General features: G+C 51.0%; 1 protein-coding gene across 1 annotated transcript in view; it reads right to left on the bottom strand.

Annotated features, from left to right (window-relative positions):
* Positions 1–4,096: 4,096 nt before the first annotated feature.
* The window catches only part of Iqgap3 (IQ motif containing GTPase activating protein 3), a 39,264-nt gene continuing 20,001 nt past the window's right edge, over positions 4,097–23,359 (bottom strand). Inside the window, exons 16-38 of the mRNA XM_028753275.1 lie at positions 21,970–22,060; positions 21,032–21,199; positions 20,807–20,946; positions 20,559–20,729; positions 18,293–18,376; positions 18,065–18,136; positions 17,902–17,971; positions 14,974–15,182; positions 14,181–14,333; positions 13,676–13,839; positions 13,153–13,377; positions 12,336–12,476; positions 10,882–10,966; positions 10,432–10,664; positions 9,990–10,122; positions 9,771–9,873; positions 9,175–9,301; positions 8,330–8,417; positions 7,380–7,592; positions 6,561–6,727; positions 6,205–6,306; positions 5,680–5,788; positions 4,097–4,210 (exon numbers count right to left, since the gene is read on the bottom strand). Coding sequence (XP_028609108.1) covers positions 4,097–4,210; positions 5,680–5,788; positions 6,205–6,306; positions 6,561–6,727; positions 7,380–7,592; positions 8,330–8,417; positions 9,175–9,301; positions 9,771–9,873; positions 9,990–10,122; positions 10,432–10,664; positions 10,882–10,966; positions 12,336–12,476; positions 13,153–13,377; positions 13,676–13,839; positions 14,181–14,333; positions 14,974–15,182; positions 17,902–17,971; positions 18,065–18,136; positions 18,293–18,376; positions 20,559–20,729; positions 20,807–20,946; positions 21,032–21,199; positions 21,970–22,060 — 3,162 coding nt within the window. The remainder of the gene's footprint in view (positions 4,211–5,679; positions 5,789–6,204; positions 6,307–6,560; positions 6,728–7,379; positions 7,593–8,329; positions 8,418–9,174; positions 9,302–9,770; positions 9,874–9,989; positions 10,123–10,431; positions 10,665–10,881; positions 10,967–12,335; positions 12,477–13,152; positions 13,378–13,675; positions 13,840–14,180; positions 14,334–14,973; positions 15,183–17,901; positions 17,972–18,064; positions 18,137–18,292; positions 18,377–20,558; positions 20,730–20,806; positions 20,947–21,031; positions 21,200–21,969; positions 22,061–23,359) is intronic.

Below are 23,359 nucleotides of genomic sequence, written 5' to 3'. Positions count from 1 at the left end.
CTAGGGAAATCCCAGGGTGGCACAGAGCATCAAATGACAATATCAGGGACTTCACATGGTGTCCCTTGTAAAGTCACTCATGGGGCCCCACTCAAATGTCCCTACCTAACCCTAATCATTTCCCAAAGGCCAACCTCAACTACCATGTTCATGTTAAATTCTGCCCTCTTTTCTGTTTTCTTTTGGGGGCCTTGGATTGAACCCAGAGCCTCACATCCCCCCATCCTTGTTCCCAGTCGAGTTTCCACCTTCTTAATCCACACGGTGGGGCTTACCTTTGGACATAGAAACCCTTGTAGGATTTCTTTGAATAGATCTGGCTGTCCTAGAACTAGCTCTGTAGACCGACCAGACTGGCTTTGAACTTACAGAGATCCACCTGCCTCTGCCTCCCAAGTGCTGGGACTAAAGGAATGTGCCACCACCCAGTCAATTTTTTTAAACCAAGAAAAACAACAAAAACAAAAGTTTATTGAAATATAATTAGTATACCATAATATTCAGCCCTTTAAAATGCACAGTTGAGTGGTTTTCGTTATATTTATGAGCCATTATCACTATCCAATTACAGAAAAATAGACATATACACACACATTTTCCCTCAGTGATGAGTCAAATGTAGCACCATGTCAGGCTGGTGCTCTCACTGAACCATTGAGCTGCAGTCCTGCACGGTCCCTGAGACAGACACTGAGTAACTTAGGGTGCTCTTCTCTTCCTCCTGCCTCAGTCTTCAGTACTGGTGAGACTTCAGGCTTGCATCACTGTGGCCAACCCTATAAAATATTTTCATCATTTCCTGCACTCTAGGTCCTTTCCTTCCCAGTGACTTGTCTTTGACTTTCTTTTGGTGTCATGGTTCTGTCTGCCATGGGTGTTTCGGATGGGAGATCTGACACATGGCTGTCCAGGCTGACCGGATTTGTGTGTCATCAAGTTTTGTCTCTACTTCAAAACCCTGCTGCTTTTGATGGCTACTACCCACCGTGTGGACAGCTCTCCCTGAGTTTATATCCAGGTATCAGTTGGTGGATATTTGGAGCTTTTACAAACAATGCTGACATGAACGCTTATGAAAGACTTTTGTGTGGATATGAGTTTTCAATACTCTTTTTTAAAGGTTTGTTTTTATTTAATTGTTTAAGTGTTTTGCCTGCATGTATTTATGTGTCTGGGGTCTGTGCAGCCCAGAGTAGAGTACCAACCAGCTCTCTTGGAACTGGAGCTACCAACGGTTGTAAGCCACCACCTACGTGCTGGGAACTGAACCCAGGTCCTCTAGAAGAGCAGCTAGTGCATTTTACCCCTGAACCATCTCATTTAAAACATATGTCTTTCCAGACAGGGTTTTCCTGTGTAGTTCTGGCTGTTGTCCTAGAGCTTGTGCTGTAGACCAGGCTAGCCTCAAACACGAACTTTTGGTTCCTGTGCCTTCAGATGCTGGGGTTACAGGTGTACACCTCCACATCTGGTTTTATGCAGTGCTGGGAATCAAACCCAGAGCATTGTGCTTGCCAGACAGGCTCCCTACTAGCTGAGCTCTGGCCCTGGTTGTTTTCTTCTAAGAGTTCTATAGTTATGTTTTTTCGTTTAGATTTTGTGAATCACACTGAATTTTTTTCCAACACTGGGGAGGCTAAGACAGGGAGATCACAAGTTCAAGGACAGCCTGTACTATGTAGTGAGACTCTGTCTCAAAAAAAAAAAAAAAGCATTTGCAGGCTAGAGAGATGGTTCTCAAAAAAAAAAAAGGACACAAGTAAAGATTAAAATTAAGACAACTGGGGGTTGAGGAGCTGGAGATGGCTCAGTGGTTAAGAGCACTGACTGCTCTTCCAGGGGTCCTGAGTTCAATTCCCAACAACCATATGATGGCTCATAACCATCAGAAAGGGGTCTGATGCCCTTTCTGGTGTGTCTCTATACTCATATACATTAAATAAATAATTCTTTTTTTAAAAAAATCAGCATTTGCATATGGTGTGTGACAGGGGTTTAGGGCTCAATTCCATTCTTTTCTAAAAGTATGAATTTTGGGTTTTTCTTATTACTGTCTACTGAAGTCACCCACATTTCCCTTGCAGGGAGTCAGCCTAAGAACTTGGGCATACTAGACAATCACCAGACCACAGAGGCACTAAGTGATATATCCTTAGCCCCTGGGGTATTTTTTGTTTTGTCTGAAATGGGGTCTCATTTACCCAAGCTAGCCTTGACTGTGGAGAGTAGTAAGGCTGGTCTTGAATATACTGCCTCTACTGTCCTGTGCTGAGATGACAGGTGTATGCCATCATGCCTGGATTAGAATACTTTTTCTGCTGGCTGGCACTTTGTATTCTGATACTCTCACCCGCAAAGGCTCTGTATGTCAAACTGGGCCTTGGAAGTCAGGCCCAAGTCAATTAGCTCGAGCTTATTGGGGACTGTTAGCAAGAGGGGGAGTGCATCCAGGGAGGGATGGAAGGAGACGGTGATGGAATCCTGTGGTGCTCTTTACGGCTTAGCTATTATGACATTTCTGTGTGGTACATGTGACTGAGCTTGTGACTGGTATGTATTTGTGGGGGTGGGGTGTGTGGTCCTGCAGCAGGACAGAGTCAGAGCTACTTGGTGTGAGATTTTTAATGTGCCAACAACTGAACATGCAGAGACTAGGGTCCTGGTATATTTCACCGTCACTCAGAACAAGGCAGCACTTGGAAGTTTTTACTGTGACATATTAATGGGGAGGAGGCTTTGAGTGAGATTGAATATGACAACACAGATCCTGGGTGACAGAATGGAATGGAGCAGAGGCAGGCAGGCTGTGCCAGGAAAATGTGGGTGCCCAATAGATGCTGCCGAGTTCAAGCGTCAGGCAGATGTCCATTGTCCCATCCCCCACAGGCCCTGGGAGATTCCTGAAAGCAGAGAAACTTTCTCCATGGAAAGGGGACATAAGAACCTCTGGTTCATGAAGTATGTCCCAGCTTAAGCACGGGCCAGACAGGAGCGGTGTACAATGTGGGGAAGGAGCCTGGACTGGTCTCTTCTCAGCCTGAGCCATCAGAGTGGCCGATTAACTCAATAAAACCTAAGCATGCCTTCCTCCTCTCTGTCCTCCGTGGTGGAAAGAGAGATGCTACATCCTCTACTTGCACAAGCCTGGGCAGACATAGTGGGCCTGTGCTCATGGCGGGTAGAAGGCTGCCTAAGGGATATATCCCCAAGTTCTCAGAAGCTGCACCCCAGAGCCTAAGGGCTGTACTATAGGAACAACACAAGGGGTTAACATAGGAAATAACATTTTATTAATACGAAGTCTAGAGGGCAGCAAGGCAGGAAGATGAAGATGTGGGGTGGACAGAGAGTGGCCAAGGCCACCCTGCAGATCTATGGGAACCATCTGGAAGTCAGCTCTGAGGAGATGAGATGGCAAGACTGCTTTTGTCCTGCAGTGAGCTGAGATAAGGAGTTATTCAGCTGGGGCCCGGGAGCCTCCCTGCTCCAACCGAGACACTCGACTGTAAGGGGCAACAATGGACTGTGCAGGAGTTCCAATGGGGGGACGAGTTCAGGAAGTGAGAATTAAAACCATGATTAAGGCCACACAACAATCAGGCTAGAATAAATACCCCAAGGACCCACATAAGAAACACCACAAATGGAGAAAGGAGATCTGAGGTGTGCATTTAGCTGTCATGGACATCAGCAAATGCTGCACTCAAGTCAATGCTGGGACGTGATGAGGGGTTGCTGGGGGCACAGCACAGAGGGACCTGGGCTGTAGGGGACAGTGACTCCCATGGCTTATGAAGGGTAGTTGGGGCAGACAGCCTGGCCCCGGCTTGGGAAGGCTGTGGAAAGGAAGGGAGATAGGTGGCTGGGCAGTGCTAGAAGTACTGGCAGACACTGTGGTGACCACACGAAAGCAGTAGCAGGTTCCTGGTTCACAGGGATGTGGTAAAAGCCACCCAGCTGGACTGGGAAGCATGGCCCACTTCAGCCAAGTAAGACAATTCCTCTTAGGCAGGAGGGCAAGCATTGTGGCCTGAGCTCTGGTCTGTAGGGAGCAGAGCTGGTTAATGGAGAAGCACAGTCTGCTGAGAGGCCTCCGTCACTTCCGAAGGAACTTCTTGTTGAGCAGGAAGATGAGGAGATTGACGTTGACTTTGGCTTTGTTAAAGAGTTTCATGACAGCCACACCCTCATACTGCAGCTGCAGGAGGTCCTAGGAGGGAAGAGACAGGGAGGGGGATTTAAGAGCTTCTGGGAGTGGCCCAGCCAGTCTATGAAATACTAATGTCACACAGCCTTACAGCTGCCAAGAGCACTGGCCATTGAAGCAGGGTGTTCAAAGCCCACTTTGCAAATGAGAAAAACAGGCCCAGTGATTTGAGCAAATGTCAAGCCAAGTGGAGCCAGGACTTGAAACCAGGTTTCTTACTCAAGGCAAACAGCAGAGAATCTGTACTGAAAAATCACAGCTCTGAATCAAGCCCACAACAGAAAACAGGGCTGGGATATAGTTCAGCTGGCAAACTGCTGATCAGGGACCTGAGTTGGATCCCTAGAACCCATGTAAAAAATAATACTTTAAAAATATGGGCTTGGGCCGGGCGGTGGTGGCGCACGCCTTTAATCCCAGCACTTGGGAGGCAGAGACAGGCGGATTTCTGAGTTCGAGGCCAGCCTGGTCTACAAAGTGAGTTCCAGGACAGCCAGAACTACACAAGAGAAACCCTGTCTCGAAAAACCAAAAAAAAAAAAAAAAATATGGGCTTGGGTGTGTAGCTCAGCTGGAATAGTACTTGTCTAAACCTCGTGAAGCTCAGGGACCGTTAGATCAGCTGTGGCAGCGCACCCCACGATCTCAGCATTTGGATGGAGGCAAGATAATCATAATTCAAGGTCACCCCCCGAGAGTGATGGCCATCCTCGGTGTCAGGAGACCTTGTTTCAAATCAAAACAAAATCACCGTTTCCCCAAACACTAGCTAGGAGTGAGGTCAGTTTCCTTAACCTTAGCCTCAGAGACTATAGAACAGGTAAACGCTGTGGAGTGGCTCAGAGATTAAACAAGGCAGTGCAGGGAACTGAACCTAAAGCCCAGGGGTGTATCTTGTTTTCCTGTGGCTCCACACATGCTAAACAAATATTTTAACCACTGAGCTGTATCTATCTGTAGTCCTCCCCCCAAGAGCTATGTATTTATTTTATGTATGTGAGTACATTGTAGCTGTTTTCAGACACACCAGAAGAGGTCATCGGATCCCATTACAGATGGTTGTGAACCACCATGTGGTTGCTGGGAATTGAACTCAGGACCTCTGAGAGAGCCATCAGTATGGTGGGAACACACCTGACTCTGCCTCTCAGTACAGAATTAAAGATGTGTGCCATCATGTCCAGCTTTATCTGTGCGTGTATATATACACATGGTCATGCATACCACAGTACATGTGTGGAGAGGGCAGGGGACAACCTACAGGAGTCATTTCTCTCCCTCCACCATGCGGGTGGCATCAGGGATCAACACTCAAGTCAAAGGCTTTTTCAGTAAGTGGTGTCATGAGCCAAGCCACTGCCAGCCCTGGGCCTTGAAGTTTTGATCCTCCTGCCTCAGCCTCCTTGGTGCTTGGATTACAGACCTGCTCTCATGGGTTTGGCTCTAGCAGGTGCTATAATTAATGACCTTACTTGGTAGTGCAGCTGAAACTTCTCCATGTCTACACCCAGGAACTTGGCATTGATGGCAAACTTTCCTGCCTCATCTCCAGGAGTGATGTCAAAGATGACGTTTCTGAAGCTGTGAGGGATAAGAGTCAACAGCACAGGGCTCCTATTTTCAGAGCCCCACCCCCACTCCTCTGCTGCTCACTGGGTCAGTACTTTGCCACTGAGCCAGGCTTCTCCTTTGCTCCAGTGCCAGGGCCTGCTCTCTCTTCCCCTAGTTTGACTTCTTTCTGTTTAATCTTTTGTTACTTGCTTGGCCCTGCCAAGCTGTTCCTGCCTCAGCCAGCAGCTTCCCCAGCATCCTTAAGACAGCAGGCCCATGTGCACTGCCCTCCGCTCTGCTTGAAGATGCCCCATCTCCCCACCTCCTCTTTTACAAGTTCCTTCTTCCTTCCAACACAGTGTTCCCATCAAAGCTTCATTCATCCCAGCCTTGTCCCTCCCTGGAGACAGGAAGAGTCTGACATTCTGTCCCCCAAAGACACATACTGAGAGACAGGGAGATCTTCAATTTCCACCAAGACGCCCTTTTCCAGGAGCTGGGCGGCTGTGTAACGAAGAGATGGCTGCTTCTTCCCCTTCCCAGAACTCCTGTTTAGGAGAAAGCCCCAGAGACAAACTTTCAACACTGGCTGTTGGCTCTTGGTGGCTGGCAGGGAGACACCAGGCTCCAAGGAGCCTCCCTGCTGTGGGAAGTGATATAGGAACCACAGACACCAGAGTTAGGAGAAGGCAGTACCGCACTAGGGTAAATTCCTAGCTAAAGTTGGGAGATGGCAGGGCAAAGGTGGATGAGGAGTGGTGGGGTGGGAACCAAGAGGTTAGGGTTGGGTTACAGCACCTACCTGGGGTTAGGGGCCAGGTGGTCAAGGCAGGCCTGGATGTACTGGTTGTAGTAGTCACCCTGTTCCTCATAGAAGATGGTTTTTGCGTCTAGGCCCTGCAGTGTGGCCCGGAGTCTCAGCATCTCTGCCTTCCGCCGCTGCCGGTGCCTGCGCTGGTTGCAGATGTCCTGCAGGTGGGAATGAGGAAGCGAGAGAGTGAGGATCCTAGAACCCCTCACAAGGCTTACTGTGGGGACATGTAAGAGAAATAGGAAGAGGCCCTGGGGCAGGAGTGGCTTGGGATAGAATGTCTGCTTAGCATATAAGTTCCATTCCCAGCACTGGGACATGGCCATCTGGAAAACTGTTCACCTAGGAGACAATCCAAGCAGACTGCACACACACACCTAACCACCCAGGCACGAACTCAGAGCCTCTCTCCAGGTTACCATGTCCCAGGGGAAGAGAGCTGGGAGGAAATCTGTCTGCTTAGTCTTAGGACCTTTCCTTTAAAAAGAACCCTGGAAGGGGCTAGGGCTAGAGAGATGGCTCAGGGGTTAAGAGCACTAACTGCTCTTCCGGAGGTCCTGAGTTCAATTCCCAGCAACCACATGGTGGCTCACAACCATCTGTGATGAGAATCTGGTGCCCTCTTCTGCCATACAGGCATACATACAGTATAGAACACTGTATACATAATAAATAAAATTTAAAAAAAAAAAAGGGCCTTCCTCAAGTTGGGGGCAGTTTGGATGGCACCCACTGGAGAGAAGTCTGCCTTTGGAATGCCAGCACAGTGGCTTTGCAACAGCCACATGTAGCCCTGGCTTAGGTTATCACCTTGGCCAACTCGTCTACGAGTCCCTGGTAGCAGTCACCAGTCCTGACCAGCCCCAGGCCCTGTAGCCGACGCAGGTTCCGCAGGACACGTTGCTGCTTCTCTGCCAGTGACAGGAGAGTATGTGCCATCAGTGAGTGGTGTCGTAGAAGCGGCTCTGGTTTCTGGCTGTCACAGGCTTTGCGCCAACACATCAACCGATGATGGGCCTCTTCCTGGGAGGGCAGCAGAGATGCTGAAGGGGTCCTAGGCCCTACCATCCTACTTCAAAACAGGACAAACCCCAGAGCTTGGGAGCCCTATGCACATTCCTACCTTCCCAGCCTAGATCCTGGGGGGTGGGTGGGGGTGGGGGCAGTGACATAGAAGAGCCTTACAGATAACAGGTGGCCCAAAGGATCGGTACAGAGCAAGGAGACACTGGCTGCTAACAGCCAACCCAGCATGGCGCTCTGTGGGCATAGAAGTGTAGGTGGAACTGGCCTGCCATTACCCCTTTACTCAGGGAACTAACTACTGGCTTTGCCCCTACTCCAACCCCAACAGCAAGTCCACCTGGCATCCTTTCTTGCCTCCGAACCCTCTAACAGTCTCCAATTCCAGAGCAATTAATTCCCTTATGTGGTCATCAGACCAGACTGCCCCTCAGCACTATCCTAACCCCTGCACCGTGTAGTGAGCAGGGGCAGAGAGAGGGGAGAGAGAGGAGGAGAGAGGAGAGAGAGAGGAGGAGAGAGGAGGAGAGGGGAGAGAAGATAGAGGAGAGAGAGAGAGAGAGAGAGAGAGAGAGAGAGGGGAGAGAACGAGCGCACTGCTTAGGCTGCTCCTTCAGCTTGTGACCTGTGACATCAAGTTCAGGCTTGGTCCTCTCTGTGTCCACTGGCCTCTGTGGCAGACTAAGAGTGAGGTGGAGTCAAAGACTTAGCTGTTAAGGACTGTCCTGGCTACTCACATGCTCCCTGGGAGCCGAGGAGGTCAGGATCTCTTCCAGGGAGTCCCCAGGGTGGAACTGGATGAGGTCAGCCAGCATCTGTTTGGTGCTGTAGGGAAGGGCAGGGTGAGGACCAGGAAAGTCTGGACAGGGTGGGCCAAAGAGCTAAGGATAAATGGATCCTGCCCCAGGTCTGGACTGTTAGGGATGTCCAGGATGAAAAGAGAGAGAGGGCCCAGGGGAGGTGATGTCCTGAGAATACTCTCCTCTAAACTTGCCTCCTCTGATCCTTAGCCCAAGTATTGACTTCCTCCTGACAGCCAGCCCCGTGTCTGAGCCCTCCCTCTGGGGAGCTTTCTGCTTGTGTCTCCAACTCTTGTTGACAGCCTGTGAATGAGCAGAGGGTGCGGATGACCAGCCCAATCCCCTGTGCTCCATCCTGACTGAGAAGTGTGAACTGAGTTCCTGGCCTGGGTTGTAAGTGGCTGTCTGTGCCAGCCTGACAGTCTCAGTTCCACGCCCCAAACTCATGTAAAGATGGACTGAGTGCACAAGGCTGTCCTGACCTCCATACGTGTGCCCTGACATGTGCTTCCCTAATCATGCATGGACACACACAGGAGGTCCCATCTCCAAAAGGAAACAAGCCAGAGCAGGATCTGCAAGCGCCCGCTGCTCCAGGCTCCCGGTGCCTTCAGCCATGACTCCAAGGAAAGGCTGAGCTTGCTATTCTGAGCTAGGCTGCAGGGAGAACTTTTTGAAGAACAGGTGTGGGGGAGGGGCAGCAACGAGGATGGATGATAGCCCTCTCTGCGTGGGGCCACTGTATAGGCAGCCTGGCTACTTGGGAGAGCTGCCACACTCACCTCAGAAGCAGGCTTTGATTGCTGTTGTGATCAGCATCTGTCTCCAGCCCTTCGAACTTGTTGGTGAGTGTCAGGGACACTTCGAGCCCACTCAGATCCACATGCCCATCTGTGGCTATGTTGTCCCCTGTGATGGGGTGAGGGTTGAGTGGGACAGGCACACAATGATGGGGTCACAGTAGAGGTGTTCTTCTGTATACCTTTGAGGAAGCCCTCCCACACCCTCCCAGGGGACCATACCATACCCTCAGCCTTGACACCCATGGACTGGGTTACTATCACTGGGCCTCTGTATGATCTCAATCTGGATGCCGGCTGGGCCTTGGAGTTTAGAGGTGTTGGTAGCATCTCACTGACCCTGCCTCTCCACTGCATGCCAAACCCCTCTCATTCCAGAGCTAGACACCTGGACCAGACCTAGTGGATTTCCCCTCATATCTCTTCTGTATGATTGTGGGGCCATAGCTTGGCCTCTTTTACCATCAACACCTGTGCACTGGCCCTGAGGCTGTGAGTCTGTGTACCTCAGTCATACAGAACAATAGAGGGCAATAACAACCACCCCTGAAGGCTCCAGAAGCCAAAAAGGCACATACCGATGAGGTCAGCGACGGTGGGTGGCTCCCCAAGGTCCTCTAGGAGCTGGTGCAGTGGGTCTTGGTGACTTGGGGCCAGCTGGTCTTGGTGCTCCAGCAAGAGCTGTGGATGAGAGTAGGAAGGAGGTGCAGGGCTGAGCCAGGCTTGGCTGGGGGGGGGGGGGGAGGGTCAGGATTCAGTGTGGACTTCCAGCCTAGCCCTCCAGTGCTGACCCTTACCCTGTGTGTGCTGAGCAGCTCCCCTACAGTGATGTATACCATGGGTTTGGCCACAGCTACCATGTCTGAGTACTCATCTATGGCGAAACGCTCCTCGGGCTCTGGTACCCGACAGGCTCTGCAGATGAACTTCCTGTCCCAGAGAGAGGTCATGCCAGAGTGAGCTAGGCCAATACGCTCACCAGTTGGATGGCCACCGTCCATGTCAGGTCAGTTCTGATGGTAGTCTTGGCCCCTGCCCTGCTGGTCTGCTCTCAGCGTGCCACCCAAGTTAGCTCACTGGAGCTCTTCTCTGTCCCCTGGGAGGCTTACTGCTGCCCTCCAAGACCTCTGATATACCCTGTGCTTCTGGCCTTTTCTTCTTCAGACTCTAGAGAGTAGAGGGGAGAGTGAACCATGGGAAGTGGAGAGAGAGGTCCAGGGAGGAAGAGGGTGACAAGACCTGAACTTGAGATGCAAGTCCTCCAGGTAGTCATTCAGGACTCGAAGGTGCCGGCTCTCCCCGGAGAAGATCTTGCCAGCAGCTGCGTGCTGTAGGAGCTGAGCCACGGCTCCTAGAGCGTGGCGCTGTGGGGCGGCCAGGGCGCTGCCTGCTGCCATGGCTACAATGTCGAAGGCATCAGGAGCTACCACAGCTGGGTTCAGGAAGCGGTAGTACAGGAGGTTCCCAACCACCTGAGTGCAGAGGAGAAATTCCAGAAAGGTCCGGAAGCCACCTTGACAGCCACAGGTCCACATTCCCCACTAGTGGGCCAGGCTCAATGTACAGGATGGGGCCCATTTCTTTCTTTGGATACTTATAATATTGTCTGTTATCCAGTCTGTTTGGGGAGCATTGGCTAAATCGGACAAAGGAGGGTCTTGGAGGTGGCAGAAGAGACACAACACTTGCCTTATAGATGTCCCTCTCCGTGGCATTGGGGAACTTCTTCTCCAGGGTTGTTTTCAGGACTTTGGCCATATACCGCATCCCATACCTTAGGAACAAAACAGGGATGCTGTGGCTCTTCCTGTCCCAGACTTAAGGTATCAGAGACTGGCAGCCTCTCCTCTCTACTCTCAGCCACTCTAGAGCTGAGCCCACACACATTCCACCTTCTAGTGTTCCCTGCGGCAGTCCTCCACTTTCTGGTGCTCCTTGCTGCCGTCCCCAGCGCTAAGAACCAAGCCCTGTGGCTGAATGATCTAGACTATACTAGCTGTTTCTCCTCTTTTCTGTCCCCCAAAAGACAGGGTTTCTCTATGTAGCCTTAGCTGTCCTGGAACTCACTTCGTAGACCAGGCTGGCCTCAAACTCACAGAAATCCTTCTGTCTCTGCCTCCTGAGTACTGGGATTAAAAGCCTCCACCACCACACCCAGCTTCAAATACTTTTCAACAAAACATTATTGAATGATTTTTGTTTGTTTTGAGACAAGGTCTCATGTAGCCTAGGCTGGACCCAAACTTGGAAGTGTAAGGTTTGTTTACAGCTCTGACCACCCTGCATCTACCTCCAGGCCAATTTTTAAGAAGAGAACTGGCGGCTAGAGAGATGGATCAGTGGTTAAGAACACTGGCTGTTCTTCTAGAGAAAGATTCCCATCACCCACATGGTGGCTCACAATCACCACTAACTCTAATTTCAGGGGATCCGTCACCCTCTTCTGGCTTCTGAAGGCACCAGGTACACACACGGTGCACAGACATACAGGCAAAACATCATCACATTAAAAAAAATTCTTCAGGGCTGGAGAGATGGCTCAGTGGTTAAGAGCACTGACTGCACTTCCAGAGGTCCTGAGTTCAAATCCCAGCAACCACATGGTGGCTCACAACCATCTGTAATGAGATCTGATGCCCTCTTCTGGTGTGTCTGAAGACAGCTACAGTGTATTCATATATAATAAATAATAAAAAAAAATTCTTCAAAGGGGCCAGATGTAGTGATACCCAGCACTCGGGAGGCAGAAGCAGGTGAGTCTCTGTGAGTTCGAGGCCAACCTGGTCTATATTGCAAGTTCCAGGACAGCCAGGGTTATGTAGAGAGACCCTGTCTCAAAAACAAAGAAAAGAGAAAGCACAGGAGGGAGAACTGTAACTGTAAAGTTCTTTATCAGTTTGAAATACTAATCTTTTAGACTCTGTGGGCCAGAGAGGCCTATCTTTTCTCCAGTTGTTCTCAGACAAAAGTGTATCTGTTATTTGGATTTCCCTTTGACCAGTGACATTGTCACAGCCACACAGACCCACATGCAGTATCCCAGCTCAGTTCGCTGGCAAGGACTTCAACACATCTCTCAGACCGCCACTGTGCTGCCCTCCCCGGCCAACCTAGGCTGGCTCTGGGGAGGTGGTGACACATACGGAATGTGGTCCACAGATGAACTGATGGCAACAAAGAACTTCTCAGTCATGGTGAGGAGATTGCGCAGGGAGATGTCTAATCGTCTCTGTACTTCAGAGTGGCTCAGAGCCTGCTCAGGGGTGACGTCATAGGGGAGATGGCTGTGGGCAGAGAGATGTGGTAAAGCTGGTGTCCCCTTCTGTTGCCTCCCTTCTGGGTTTTCCCATCAATTCTTCTATATGGTATTCTACAGATAGACTCTAGACCATACCATGAGGAAGAGTCAGAGAAAAAGGGAGCACTGAGGAAGAACTGCAGCAGTGAGGATACATAGTGAGGAGGGAGGACTGCAGCATGAGGATACACAGTGAGGAGGGAGGAGGGAGGACTGAAGCATGAGGATACACAGTGAGGAGGGAGGACTGCAGCAGTGAGGATACACAGTGAGGAGGGAGGACTGTAGTAGTGAGAATATACAACAGGGAGGGAGGAGAGAGGACTGCAGCAGTGAGGATGCACAGTGAGGAGGGAGGACTGCAGCAGTGAGGATACAGTGAGGAGGGAGGAGGGAGGACTGCAGCATGAGGATGCACAGTGAGGAGGGAGGACTCAGGTGCTACAGAGCAGCTGGAAAAGAGCAGGGAGAAATGCCTGCCAGACTCAAAAGCAGGTACCAGGTGCTCCTATCAGACTCATCTTTGCCAGCCATGGTAACAGAGAAAGTCAGGGCCCGAATCTCTTGTAGGCTGGGCATCAGCTCTCCTTTTGTATGTCACCTTCAAATACACCCAGGCTTCCCCACAGATCAAAGCACGCCCTCCCATCCTGCTGGCTCACCTGCGCTGTCCAGTCTGGGCCTCCACCTGGTTGATCCAGCTCTTATAGATCTGGACAGGATCTGTGTGGATGCTGACTGACCTGTCTTCTAGCACATCCTGGATGACCTTGCCAAGGATCTCCTGCAGAGCGCTCTGTCCCCGCCCATTGCGGTAGAACCTCACCACCAGTCTCACCACTGTTGGGTTGCCTGTCACCACATCCTGGGGCTGTTCCACCTTTGACCTGTGGTGCAATAGGTCACTGGCCTCATGCCTTTAACGAGAACATAGCTGCCTTCCTTTTTCCAGAGTTTTGCCTGTTCAACCCAACTTCAATGCCCACCCTAAGAATGGTTCCGCTGTCTGGGTGTCATCCTTCCTGCTAACAGGTCAGTCTGCAACCTGCACTGTACTGTGGCAGAGTCTTACATACTTCCTATAGGCCAAAGGAGAATGGCTTCCTGATACCATTCTAGGCATGTACAACAATAGCTGCCACCTCTGACCCGCTTTCCCTGTTCCCCACACTCAGGAGAGCGTACTTGATTTCCTCCTGGAGTGCTGTCTTGAACAGCTGGAGCAGAAGGTAGGCCTCTCGGCGGTTGGAGGCATAGTTGTACAGACTGAAAATCACACCTTCCATGAACTTGGTGGTTTTGTTCTGGGGCATCTGAAAGATCAGCTTGGCCAAATAGATGGGCTGAGTCTGTGAATGATTGGGGAGACAGTGGGCTGGGAATGTTCTTGGAGAATTAGCAATCAGATGAGTTACAAAGGTTTTCCTGATGTGGAGAAAGTATCACTTTCTCAGGGCACTGGAAATAAATATTCCACACAAATGGGGAGAGGAAGGCTCTCTGGGAAACAGGGCATTGGGGCAGGGCGTGAGGCAAAGAGAAGGCCTCAAGCTCAGGAGGTGATGGAGGCTGCTAGAGTTTTTTAACTGCTTCGGTTTTTTTAGTGTTGTGTGTGCCAAGCAAGCACTCACCACTGTACTGTCCTCCCCCACACCCCCAGGGCTCCTCCTGGGAAGAGCTCTTGGCTCACCTGCAACAGGTAGAAGAGGTGCTGGTAGGCTTCCAGCTTCTGCCGTTTCTCTCTGCTCAGTGACTTTAATCCCTTCTGTCTGTCCAGGATCATCATGTCCGACAGCTGCTCCTTATTCTTCTTGGTCAGCTTCTTGCAGTGGGAGACTACCTCCTGGATGGGGGTGGGGGTGGGGGGACCAACAAGGCTGGACTGGTACCAAGCACGAAACACATGGTCCAGACTCAGTGTCTGGGACAGACAGGACTTGTGAGCAGAAAGAAAGCCCCTTCCTACTGCCCACAACTCCACTTGGCACCTCTGCTTTCACAGGTGGGTCTTCAGAGCTCTAGGCGGCCAGGCAGAGGCCCTGTGCCTACTCATGCTTTTTTTCTCTTATTCTTATTAATATACAGTCTTGTGGAGGAAGATATGACAGCATCATTAGCCTGCTACTCCACATCTGAATGTAAGTTAAAGGTGCTTTCGTATCTGTCTCTGCATTCTGCCAGGGAAGATATCAACTCCTTATTCCAGCAAGCTAAAGGGGAGACAGACTTCGAGGTTAACTGATCACCCACAGCTTCTGTACTAGGACTCGGCAGAGCTAGCCATTCACATTCTACCCGCAGGGTTCTTTATCCTACACTACACACATCCAACGGCTAACCAAGGGCAGAGGACCATAGGCACAGGGACCTGAGCCAGGCAGTAACCTACACACATCTGAAAAGAACAGAATAACTGGTTGAAGGGGCAGGGCTCCCTCTCAGGGGCAGCAGGACTGGAGGAGGGGTGGCTCGCGGCATCTCACTTGCAGAGTGATCCGGTTCTTAACCAGCAGGCCAATCTTGATATCCATGAGGTTGAGGTCCTGCTCCAGCTGCTGATTGGAGCGGATCTTCCTAACCACTTCTTCCTGGAGCTTTAGCAGCTCTGCTTCAGCCGAGAAGTCCTCCTGACTCTGGTTCAAGAGGTGAGCGAATTTTCGGACCACACAGAGGGGAGGGTGGCGTGCGTGCACTGGCAGGAGGGGAGACATTGGTTAGGCAGGTATCATCTGCCTGCAGCATCTCTGCCAGTGCCCACTCCATGACGATCCCCTGTGCCCAACACCAGGCCTCTTCTAACTGCCAGGTCTACCCACGAGCGAGCTTTGTCTCTCGCTTAGGGATATCAGAGCTGTTCTCTGCCCCTCATGTACCAACCCATGTTGGCCTCTCCAGTGACTTTTCCCACCAAACCAGGACCACAACCCTTCTTGATGCTCTCCAAAGGCACCTTGGTTCTATTCCACCTGTTCCCTTCCTGCTGGGCTGACGTGTCTCTCATGCCCCCACTTGTCATCTGCCACACAGCCCTGCCCGCTGCATGTGGCACTTATGTGATATGAGGTAAGGTGGTCAACTTTATAATGAAGAGAAAAAAAACAAAACCAAATAACAACAACAACAACAAACAAACAAAACCCAACAAGAAAACCTTAAAAAGTCGTCTCTGAATTAAGCCTCGTGGAACAAGACGACACTGCGGTGTTCACTGTGAGACAGGCAGGGCTCCTCATGGTTTATTGCTGATGTGGTACTCCTGTGGGAGTCCTGTTAGGCAGCCCCAGCTAGCCTTGAACTCAGGATCCTCCTGCTCTGCTTTATAAGAGCTAGCTTACAAGCAGGTGCTACCAGGACCATCTCATGTGTGGGAGTGTTTTGCCTGGATGTGTTTGTGCACTATTCAAACAAAGTCCAGAAGAAGCCATCAGAGCCCTTGGGACTGGAGTTACAGAGTGTTGTGGGCTATCATGTATGGGTGCTTGGATAGTAACTGGGTCCTCTGGAAGAGCAGCCAGTGCTCTTAATCACTGTGCCATCTCTCTACCCCAAATCTAAGTGGTTAAACACAAAAACAAAACAAAAACAACCTAAGAAACTCTCAATGGGTCCAATACCATAGCATCTAGATGAGCTTCCAAAGGCAGAGAGGGGTAGGTGACATAGCCTAGGTTACCCCCAGTTAGCAATGAAAGAAACAGTCATAATTGGAGGCTGAATGAATCTAGGATGTGGCTAGAAAGGAATCTAGACAAATAAGCCACTGCCGGACACTGCACGGCTGTTGCTGTGAGAGGGGCCAACAGGAGGGATCTTGGGGCAACAAAAGTGAGCCTTATTCCTACAACAGAGGAAAGAAACCTTGCCAGAGGCTGTGCAGTCCCACCTACTGTCCGCAGGGGAGTGGGAAAGGACAGCAGCAGATGTCAGAAGCTGGGGAAGCAGTGTGCCTGGAGTATGGCCCACTATGGTGTCTCTGCTTTCTGTAAACTTGATACAAGTTAGAATCATCTGAGACAGAGCCTCAGCTGAGAAAATGCCTCCATCACGGTAGGGAAGGCTGTTGGGCATTTTCTTGATTAGTGACTGATATGGAAGGGCCTAGTCTACTGTGGCCAGGACCATCCTTGGGCAGGTAGTCAGTCCTGGGTTCTATAAGAGAGCAGGCTGAGCAAGCCAAGAGGAACAAGCCAGGAAGCAGCACCCCTCCATGGCCCGGTTTCAGTCCCCTCCTACAATTTCCTGCCTTGGTTCCTACCAAGACTTCTTTCAGTGACAGACTGTGGCATGGAGGTGTAAAGATGAAGTTAACCCCTTCCTCCCCTCCATGTTGCCTGTGGTCATGGTGTTTCTCATAGCCACAGGACACTCAGACAAGGTGTGAGGAAGTGCAGGAGGAGGGGGGATAGGGGCCGGAGGGGTGCTGTGGGTAGGAGGCTAGACCTCAGCAGGACTGCTCAGCTGCAGTGGAGATGCTAAAGCCCCATGAAGAAGTGGTCAGGATGATCTGGTTCAGCCAGCCCTGAGAATCAGGACCTCACCTCATGGACACCAGAGATCAGCCAACGGGAATCGGCTTAGGCTCAGGATTAGTGGATTAAAATGGTTGCAGAGATGACGAGTGACCACCTCTGACGGGAGGAATCCTCAATGCATAGGCCGCCAGGCCACACAGTATGTGGCTGATTCTGGGTGGATGCTAGAGCGAGGGAGGTGGAGGAATCACTGGAGGAATAACTTTCCCCCAGAAATACTAAGGACTGGAGGGAAGGAAGAAAGATAAGGGGAGGGAGAGCTGTGTAGCAGCAGGAGAGGGTGGGAGGGGAGGGAGGAAGCAGCCATGCTGACTGCCAGAGGGAGGAGGACTAAGCGTGAGCCGCCCGGGGCCCCCACCTGAAGCACAGAAAGGAAAGGGCCTTCTTGCTCCAGGATTCCAGAGCAGGAGGTGAACACAGAGATAGACCAATGTGCTAGTTCACGCCCAAGGCTGGAATTCTGGACTTGCAGGACAGGAACTAGGCTGGAAAATGAACTCTACCAGAAAGTTCTTGCTACACATGCATAAGGACCTCAATAATACAAAAAGCCAGGCATGGAGGCACATGCCCATCATCTCAGGCTGGGAGCTGAAAATAGGAGGATGGGGTTGTGGGGGGGGGGCTCATAGCCAGCACATGAGCCAAGGAAAATGGCAAAGCTAGAAGTTTAGGGAGGGGAGAAAGGGCCTACCACAGGGGAATAAATATGCCACGCCTACTCAGAAAGGACCTGGTCAGAGGAGCCTTGTCTATGACAAAACTATGTGCTACCGGGACGTGAGGACTCTATGCTCCTCAGATAACCTTTCCTGCTGTGTAACCTCAAGGGCAACACAGATACCTGTCTGGCCCTGGGTTTCTGTCTCCCCATCATACCTAACATCCGGTAGTCATCACGGGCTTTCCTGGCTCGGAAAAATGCTTGGATCTTCACAACGGAGTCAACCTAGCATGAACACAAGGGAACACGGTGGCTGTCTTTCTATTCACTCTGCTCTGATCTATGGGCACAGACGGGCATGATGCGGGCAGCACTCACATTCTTCTGGAAATATCGCAGATGCCTGAGGTATTTCCTCCGTGCTGCCCACATTCGGGCCCAGGCCTGGATCTGAGAGAAGAGACACTACTTTCAGAACCTCAGGCTAAGACCTACCCTCAGGCTCTGGTCAATGCAGCCAACTACAGGGCCACAGGAGGTGACAGAATGAAAAGTGTTCTAAGGACCCCCCCAAGAGAAAGGAACTGCCCAAACCATCAAAGTTACCTTGATTATAGCATCCAGGTTTGCTTTAAAATACTGCAGCCGCTCCTGGTAAGTCCTCCGCTGTCTATAACCCCGCCAATGAGCCTGCCAAGCAGAAGAGGGAACTCTAGCAGATCTCCTTGAGCTCCAGAGGCCAGTGGGAACAGCTTCATTCCGGGCTCTCTAGGATGCTGTGGTGGTCTGAGAGAACGGCCTCCTATAGGCTCACATGTTGGAGTGCTTAGGAGATCAGGAGATGTGGCCTTGTTGGAGGAGGTATGTCACTGGGGGCTGAGCTTTGAGGTTGCAAAAACCTACACCAGGCCTAGTCTCTCTGTCTCCAAACTGAAACAGATGTAAGATTCTCAGCTACTACTCCAGTGCCTGCCTGCCTACCAGCCTGCCAGCCGCCATGCTTCCCGCCTGATAATCATGGATTAACCCTCCGAAATTTATAGTCTCAGCAAGCCCCTGGGTAAATCCTTTTCTAAGTTACCTAAGTTATGGTGTTTCTTCATAGCAATAGAACAGAAACTAAGACAGAAGAATGGGGAAGGGAAACCGGCCTTGTTCTCAGAGGTCTGCCGGCTTTATGAGAAAGACTAAGATCCTATCCTAATACATCCTCCCAGAAACTCAGATGTGAGACATGGACTCAGAACTATTAATAAAGCACAAATGCTCACCAGCTTCACCAGAGAATGTTCCATGCCCCAGTCCAGGCTCTGCTCACCAGAGGATGCACCATGTCCCTGTATACTCTGCCAGCCCCGACCAGACTCCTAAAACATGCTTCACAGGCTGCTGAGATGCCTTAGTAGGTAAAGGTGACTAGCCAAGCCTGACAGCCTGAGTTCAATCTCCAGGACCCACACGGAGGAGGAGAGAACTAACCCCTATTAAGGTATCCTCTGACCCCAGTGAATGCCATGCCCCGCCTCCCACATATAATATAGACAAGACCAAGACACGCCCCCAATCTGGATTAGTCAGTGCTGAGAACACTGGGATCCAGCAATGGACGGAGTAAAGTCTCAGGGCATCTAGGCTGCCTCACTTTCTCAAAGCTGAGGCAAGTGGCCATGGTAGCAGGCTGCCTCTGTCTATGTGCATGTGGACCCTAGTCTGGAATCGTACGAGACTGCGGGCTGAGCCACTGCATGACTGAGCCGGTGCTGATACCAGCATCTAAGGGGGTGTCATTAAGAGAGCCTCTGCCACATGTGCAACTTCCTAATTCCTCAGCTCATACGTTAAGCAAGTGTCCTTACAATTGAATACTGCAAGGGCTTGAGCAGGGTGCGCAGCCCATAATGAGGGAGGTAGGACCGGGAGGCCAACTCTAGAGTCTGAGCCTTCACTTACTACTGCAGGCTTGGGTCACACCACCCCACAGTTTCATGCTTCTCCCTTCAGGCCCCCCCAGGGCTATCAATCTTTGTGTTTCTCCTGTCTCACCGAATGCCAACCTTACTCCAGCTCTTGAAAGGGAGAGACACGGCTACTCACTTGTAGGTTCTACACCCATTTCCCAACCTTGTCCTGTGTACTGGGGCATGCTTGGTAGGTACTGGGTACCAAGGAGGCTTACTAAACAAAGGATCTTCACACTGTCAGCATCCCTGTGAGGCTCTCCACACCATGCCTGACAAGGGAAGGTTTTCCTTATTTCTAGCTCACAGAGTGCTCTAGCTACCCTCCTACCTACTCTCCTGCTCCAATCACAGGCTGGTCAGCTCCAAAGACTCCGTGGGCCACACACAGGTTAGAAGAACTGAATGGAATGCCCACTGCTGGAGAGGACCACAGATTAGCCACTAACATCCCTCAGGGAGGGGTAGACTCCCTTTCTACCTAGCCCACGCCACTCCTTATAAATCCTGCTCCAGGGAAAGCATCTTCCTGATGTTTGAATATCAGTTCACGCTTCCTTGGATAGTGACAATGATGCTAGTAACTGGAACTTATGTCCTCCTTTTACTGTACAAAAACTCTAGGCATTGCTTACTAATCCTTCCTTACTACCCTGTAAAGCAACACTCCCATTCCCAACTTTTGGGGGAGGAAACTGAGGCATGAACAGAAAGAAAAGCTTGCAAGGCCATACGGCTAACAGGTCAGGTAGTTGGGCTTCAAACCACAGTAGATTGGCTACAGAGTCCACAGCCTTCATCACTATTGCCCAGAGGTCTAAGAACCATCCAAACCCCACCCAGGGCAAGAGAAGGAAGGAGGACACCCAGAAATTCTGATCCTTCCAGGCATGGAGAAAAGCCAAGGTGGCTACCTGGATCCTGATGACGGCTGGAAGCAAGGTCCTGAAGATGTGGGAAGACTCAGCAAACTTCTGGCGAACAAGGAAGCCACGAAGGCGGGCCTGGAGCTTGATGACAAAGCCAACATTGGCCTTCCAGAGCAGTTGGCGGTCGTGGGCAGCGGTGACCTTGGTGATGACTGACTGGAGAGAGCAGTCCTCTGGTGGTTAGGAGCCCCTTCCCAGGTACCATCCCCAACCCTGACAGGAACCCTGCCAACCTGAATCTCTTCCCAGGTGAGATGGGAGGTATTCAGGTGGCGGCTGGGAGGTTTCTCCCAGGTGCCCTGGAAGGTCTGCAGATGGAAGTAGTAGGCGGTGCCATCCTTCATGTCATGTTGGACCCAGAAGGCCGTGTCCCCTGAGTAGAAACTCAAGTGAGCTAAGAAGGTTCAGAGGTGGCCAGAGGCAGGCTGCACAGAGGAAGGCGAGGTCAGAGCTATTACCAGCACGCTGCTTCTTTGCCACTGCGGCTTCCAGGGCCTGCTGGTAGCTTTTAGCGCAGTCAGGAACTATCCCTCGGAGGGCCACATTGGGGTTCCTCAACACTCGCTCTGTCTGGGCTGCCTTGCCCTCCTTGACGGCTTGGTTGATAGCAGCCACACCAAGGGCTACTGATGGGTGTCAGGAGAGAGAAGTCAATCTGGAGTCCCTCCCGAGCCCTGTCCTGTCCAGTGGGGCTGTACTCAGGAGACACACAAAACCACCATGGCTGACGGGGGTAGGGTAGGGAGTGTGCCAGTGACACAGCTGTCCATGGAAGCAGCAGCAGGCAGCTGCACTGAGGAGAGACAGCAGCCAGGGAAGGGCTCCTGTGGGAGGTGGGTTCTAAACTCAGGTATCTCCTGCCAAGCTGTGTACCGGGAAATCTACCTTAGAGTCAAAGCACCCTCCTGCTCCAGTTCTGTCCTGCCTCCCTGTGTTTGTTGGTTGTGCCAACTTGATACAAGTCTAGATCTATCTGGGAAGAGGGAATCTCAAGACCCTGTCCCCACCAGACTGGCCTATGGGCAAGCCTGCGGGGCATTTTCTTGATTAACGATTGATGTGGAAACACTGTGGATGGTACCACCCGTGGGAAGGGGCTCCTGGAGTGTATAAGAAAACAAACTGAGCAAGCCGTGAGGAGCAAGCCGGTGAGCAGCACCCTCCACGGCTTCCACCTCCAGGTTCCTGTCTTGTGTTCCTTCCCTGATTTCCTTCAGTGATGGACTGTGATATGGAAGTGTCCGCTGAATGAACCCTGTCCTCCCCAGGTTGCCTTTAGCCATGGTGCTTATCCAGAAGTAGAAAGCTAACTAAGAAGCTAAGGCAAGACAGCGGCGTGAGGCCCCATCCTGCAACGCTGCCGAGCTCACTCTCCCCTCCCAGCCCGGCTGCTTACTTCTCTGAGCCTTGTTTGTGTCCTCGTTGGCTCTGGCCACTCCCTGCCGGATCTCCTCCAACCACAGCACAGCGCCAGGGTCTCCTGTCACCTAGAAAATTCAGAAGAGAGAGAGAGAGAGAAAAAAAATAGGACCCCAAACTGGTATCTCCGGACCCCAGTGGAGGAACCAAAGTACAAGCAGACACCCGGGCAGCAGGGAAGGTATTCTCTGCTTCCTCTTTCCTGCTCCGTGGAATCAGGACCATGTGGCCCCCTTGCATCGCTGCCAGCCGAAGGCTCTTTTCTTACTTGGCTTTCAGAGTCTGGAGCATCGACTCAGCTTAGCCTCAGGGCTCTCTATGGCTTTCATACCCTCAGTATCCAGTACCTTCTAACGCTCACTCTTGCTAGCCTTTGTGCCTTAGCCATGGCTGGCACCTACCCCACAGCCCTCCCCATATCCCTCTACATCATTCACAGCCCTCAGTCAGATCCTGGCCTTGACTGTACTTCTTCTGGCTACACATTTCTTCCTTCCTTCCTTTTTTTTTTTTTTGGTTTTTCGAGACAGGGTTTCTCTGTGTAGCCCTGGCTGTCCTGGAACTCACTCTGTAGACCAGGCTGTCCTCGAACTCAGAAATCCACCTGCCTCTGCCTCCCAAGTGCTGCGATTAAAGGCGTGCGCCACAACCGCCCGGCGGGCTACACATTTCTTTTTTTCTTTTTTTTTTTTTTTTTAAAGATTTATTTTATGTATGAGTACACTGTAGCTGTCTTCATGCACACCAGAAGAGGGCATCGGATCCCATTACAGATGGTAGTGAGCCACCATGTGGTTGCTGTGATTTGAACTCAGGACCTCTGGAAGAGCAGTTAATATTCTTAACTACTGAGCCATCTCACCAGCCCCGGGCTACACATTTCTTATCATCAAAAAGTAATAGGAAGATTGTGTACAGGTCAAGTAAGTCCGTGTTTCCTATGGTCAGTCTGAAACCCAGCCCAACTCCGCGCTCTCCACACCAGAAACAAACATTGTAAACTAACATTTTATTGAGCACCAACTATGTGTCAGGAGACTGCTTATCTTTCTTTTCTTTCCTTTTAAAAATTATTCATTTTTTTGTATATGAGTACACTATAGCTGTCTTCAGACACACCGGGTGAGGGCATCTGATCCCACTGCAGATGGTTGTGAGCCACCATGTGGTTGCTGGCAATTGAACTCAGGACCTCTGGGAGAGCAGTAAATGCCCTTAACTGCTGCGCCATCTCTCCAGCCCTTTCTAATGGAGTCTGTAGCCTAAGCTAACTCCAGACTCTCTGCAGGTGTGAGCTACCGGGTACTGTTGCTAAGACCTTTCTTATGAATTAAAAAGAAAAAAAAAACTGTATTTCTTTCTTTTTT

Source organism: Grammomys surdaster, unplaced genomic scaffold (genome assembly GCF_004785775.1).
Source record: "Grammomys surdaster isolate TR1022 unplaced genomic scaffold, NIH_TR_1.0 125946, whole genome shotgun sequence".
Taxonomy (NCBI): domain Eukaryota; kingdom Metazoa; phylum Chordata; class Mammalia; order Rodentia; family Muridae; genus Grammomys; species Grammomys surdaster.
Note: the sequence above shows the minus strand (reverse complement) of the source record. Positions and strands in the feature narration are given on the sequence as shown.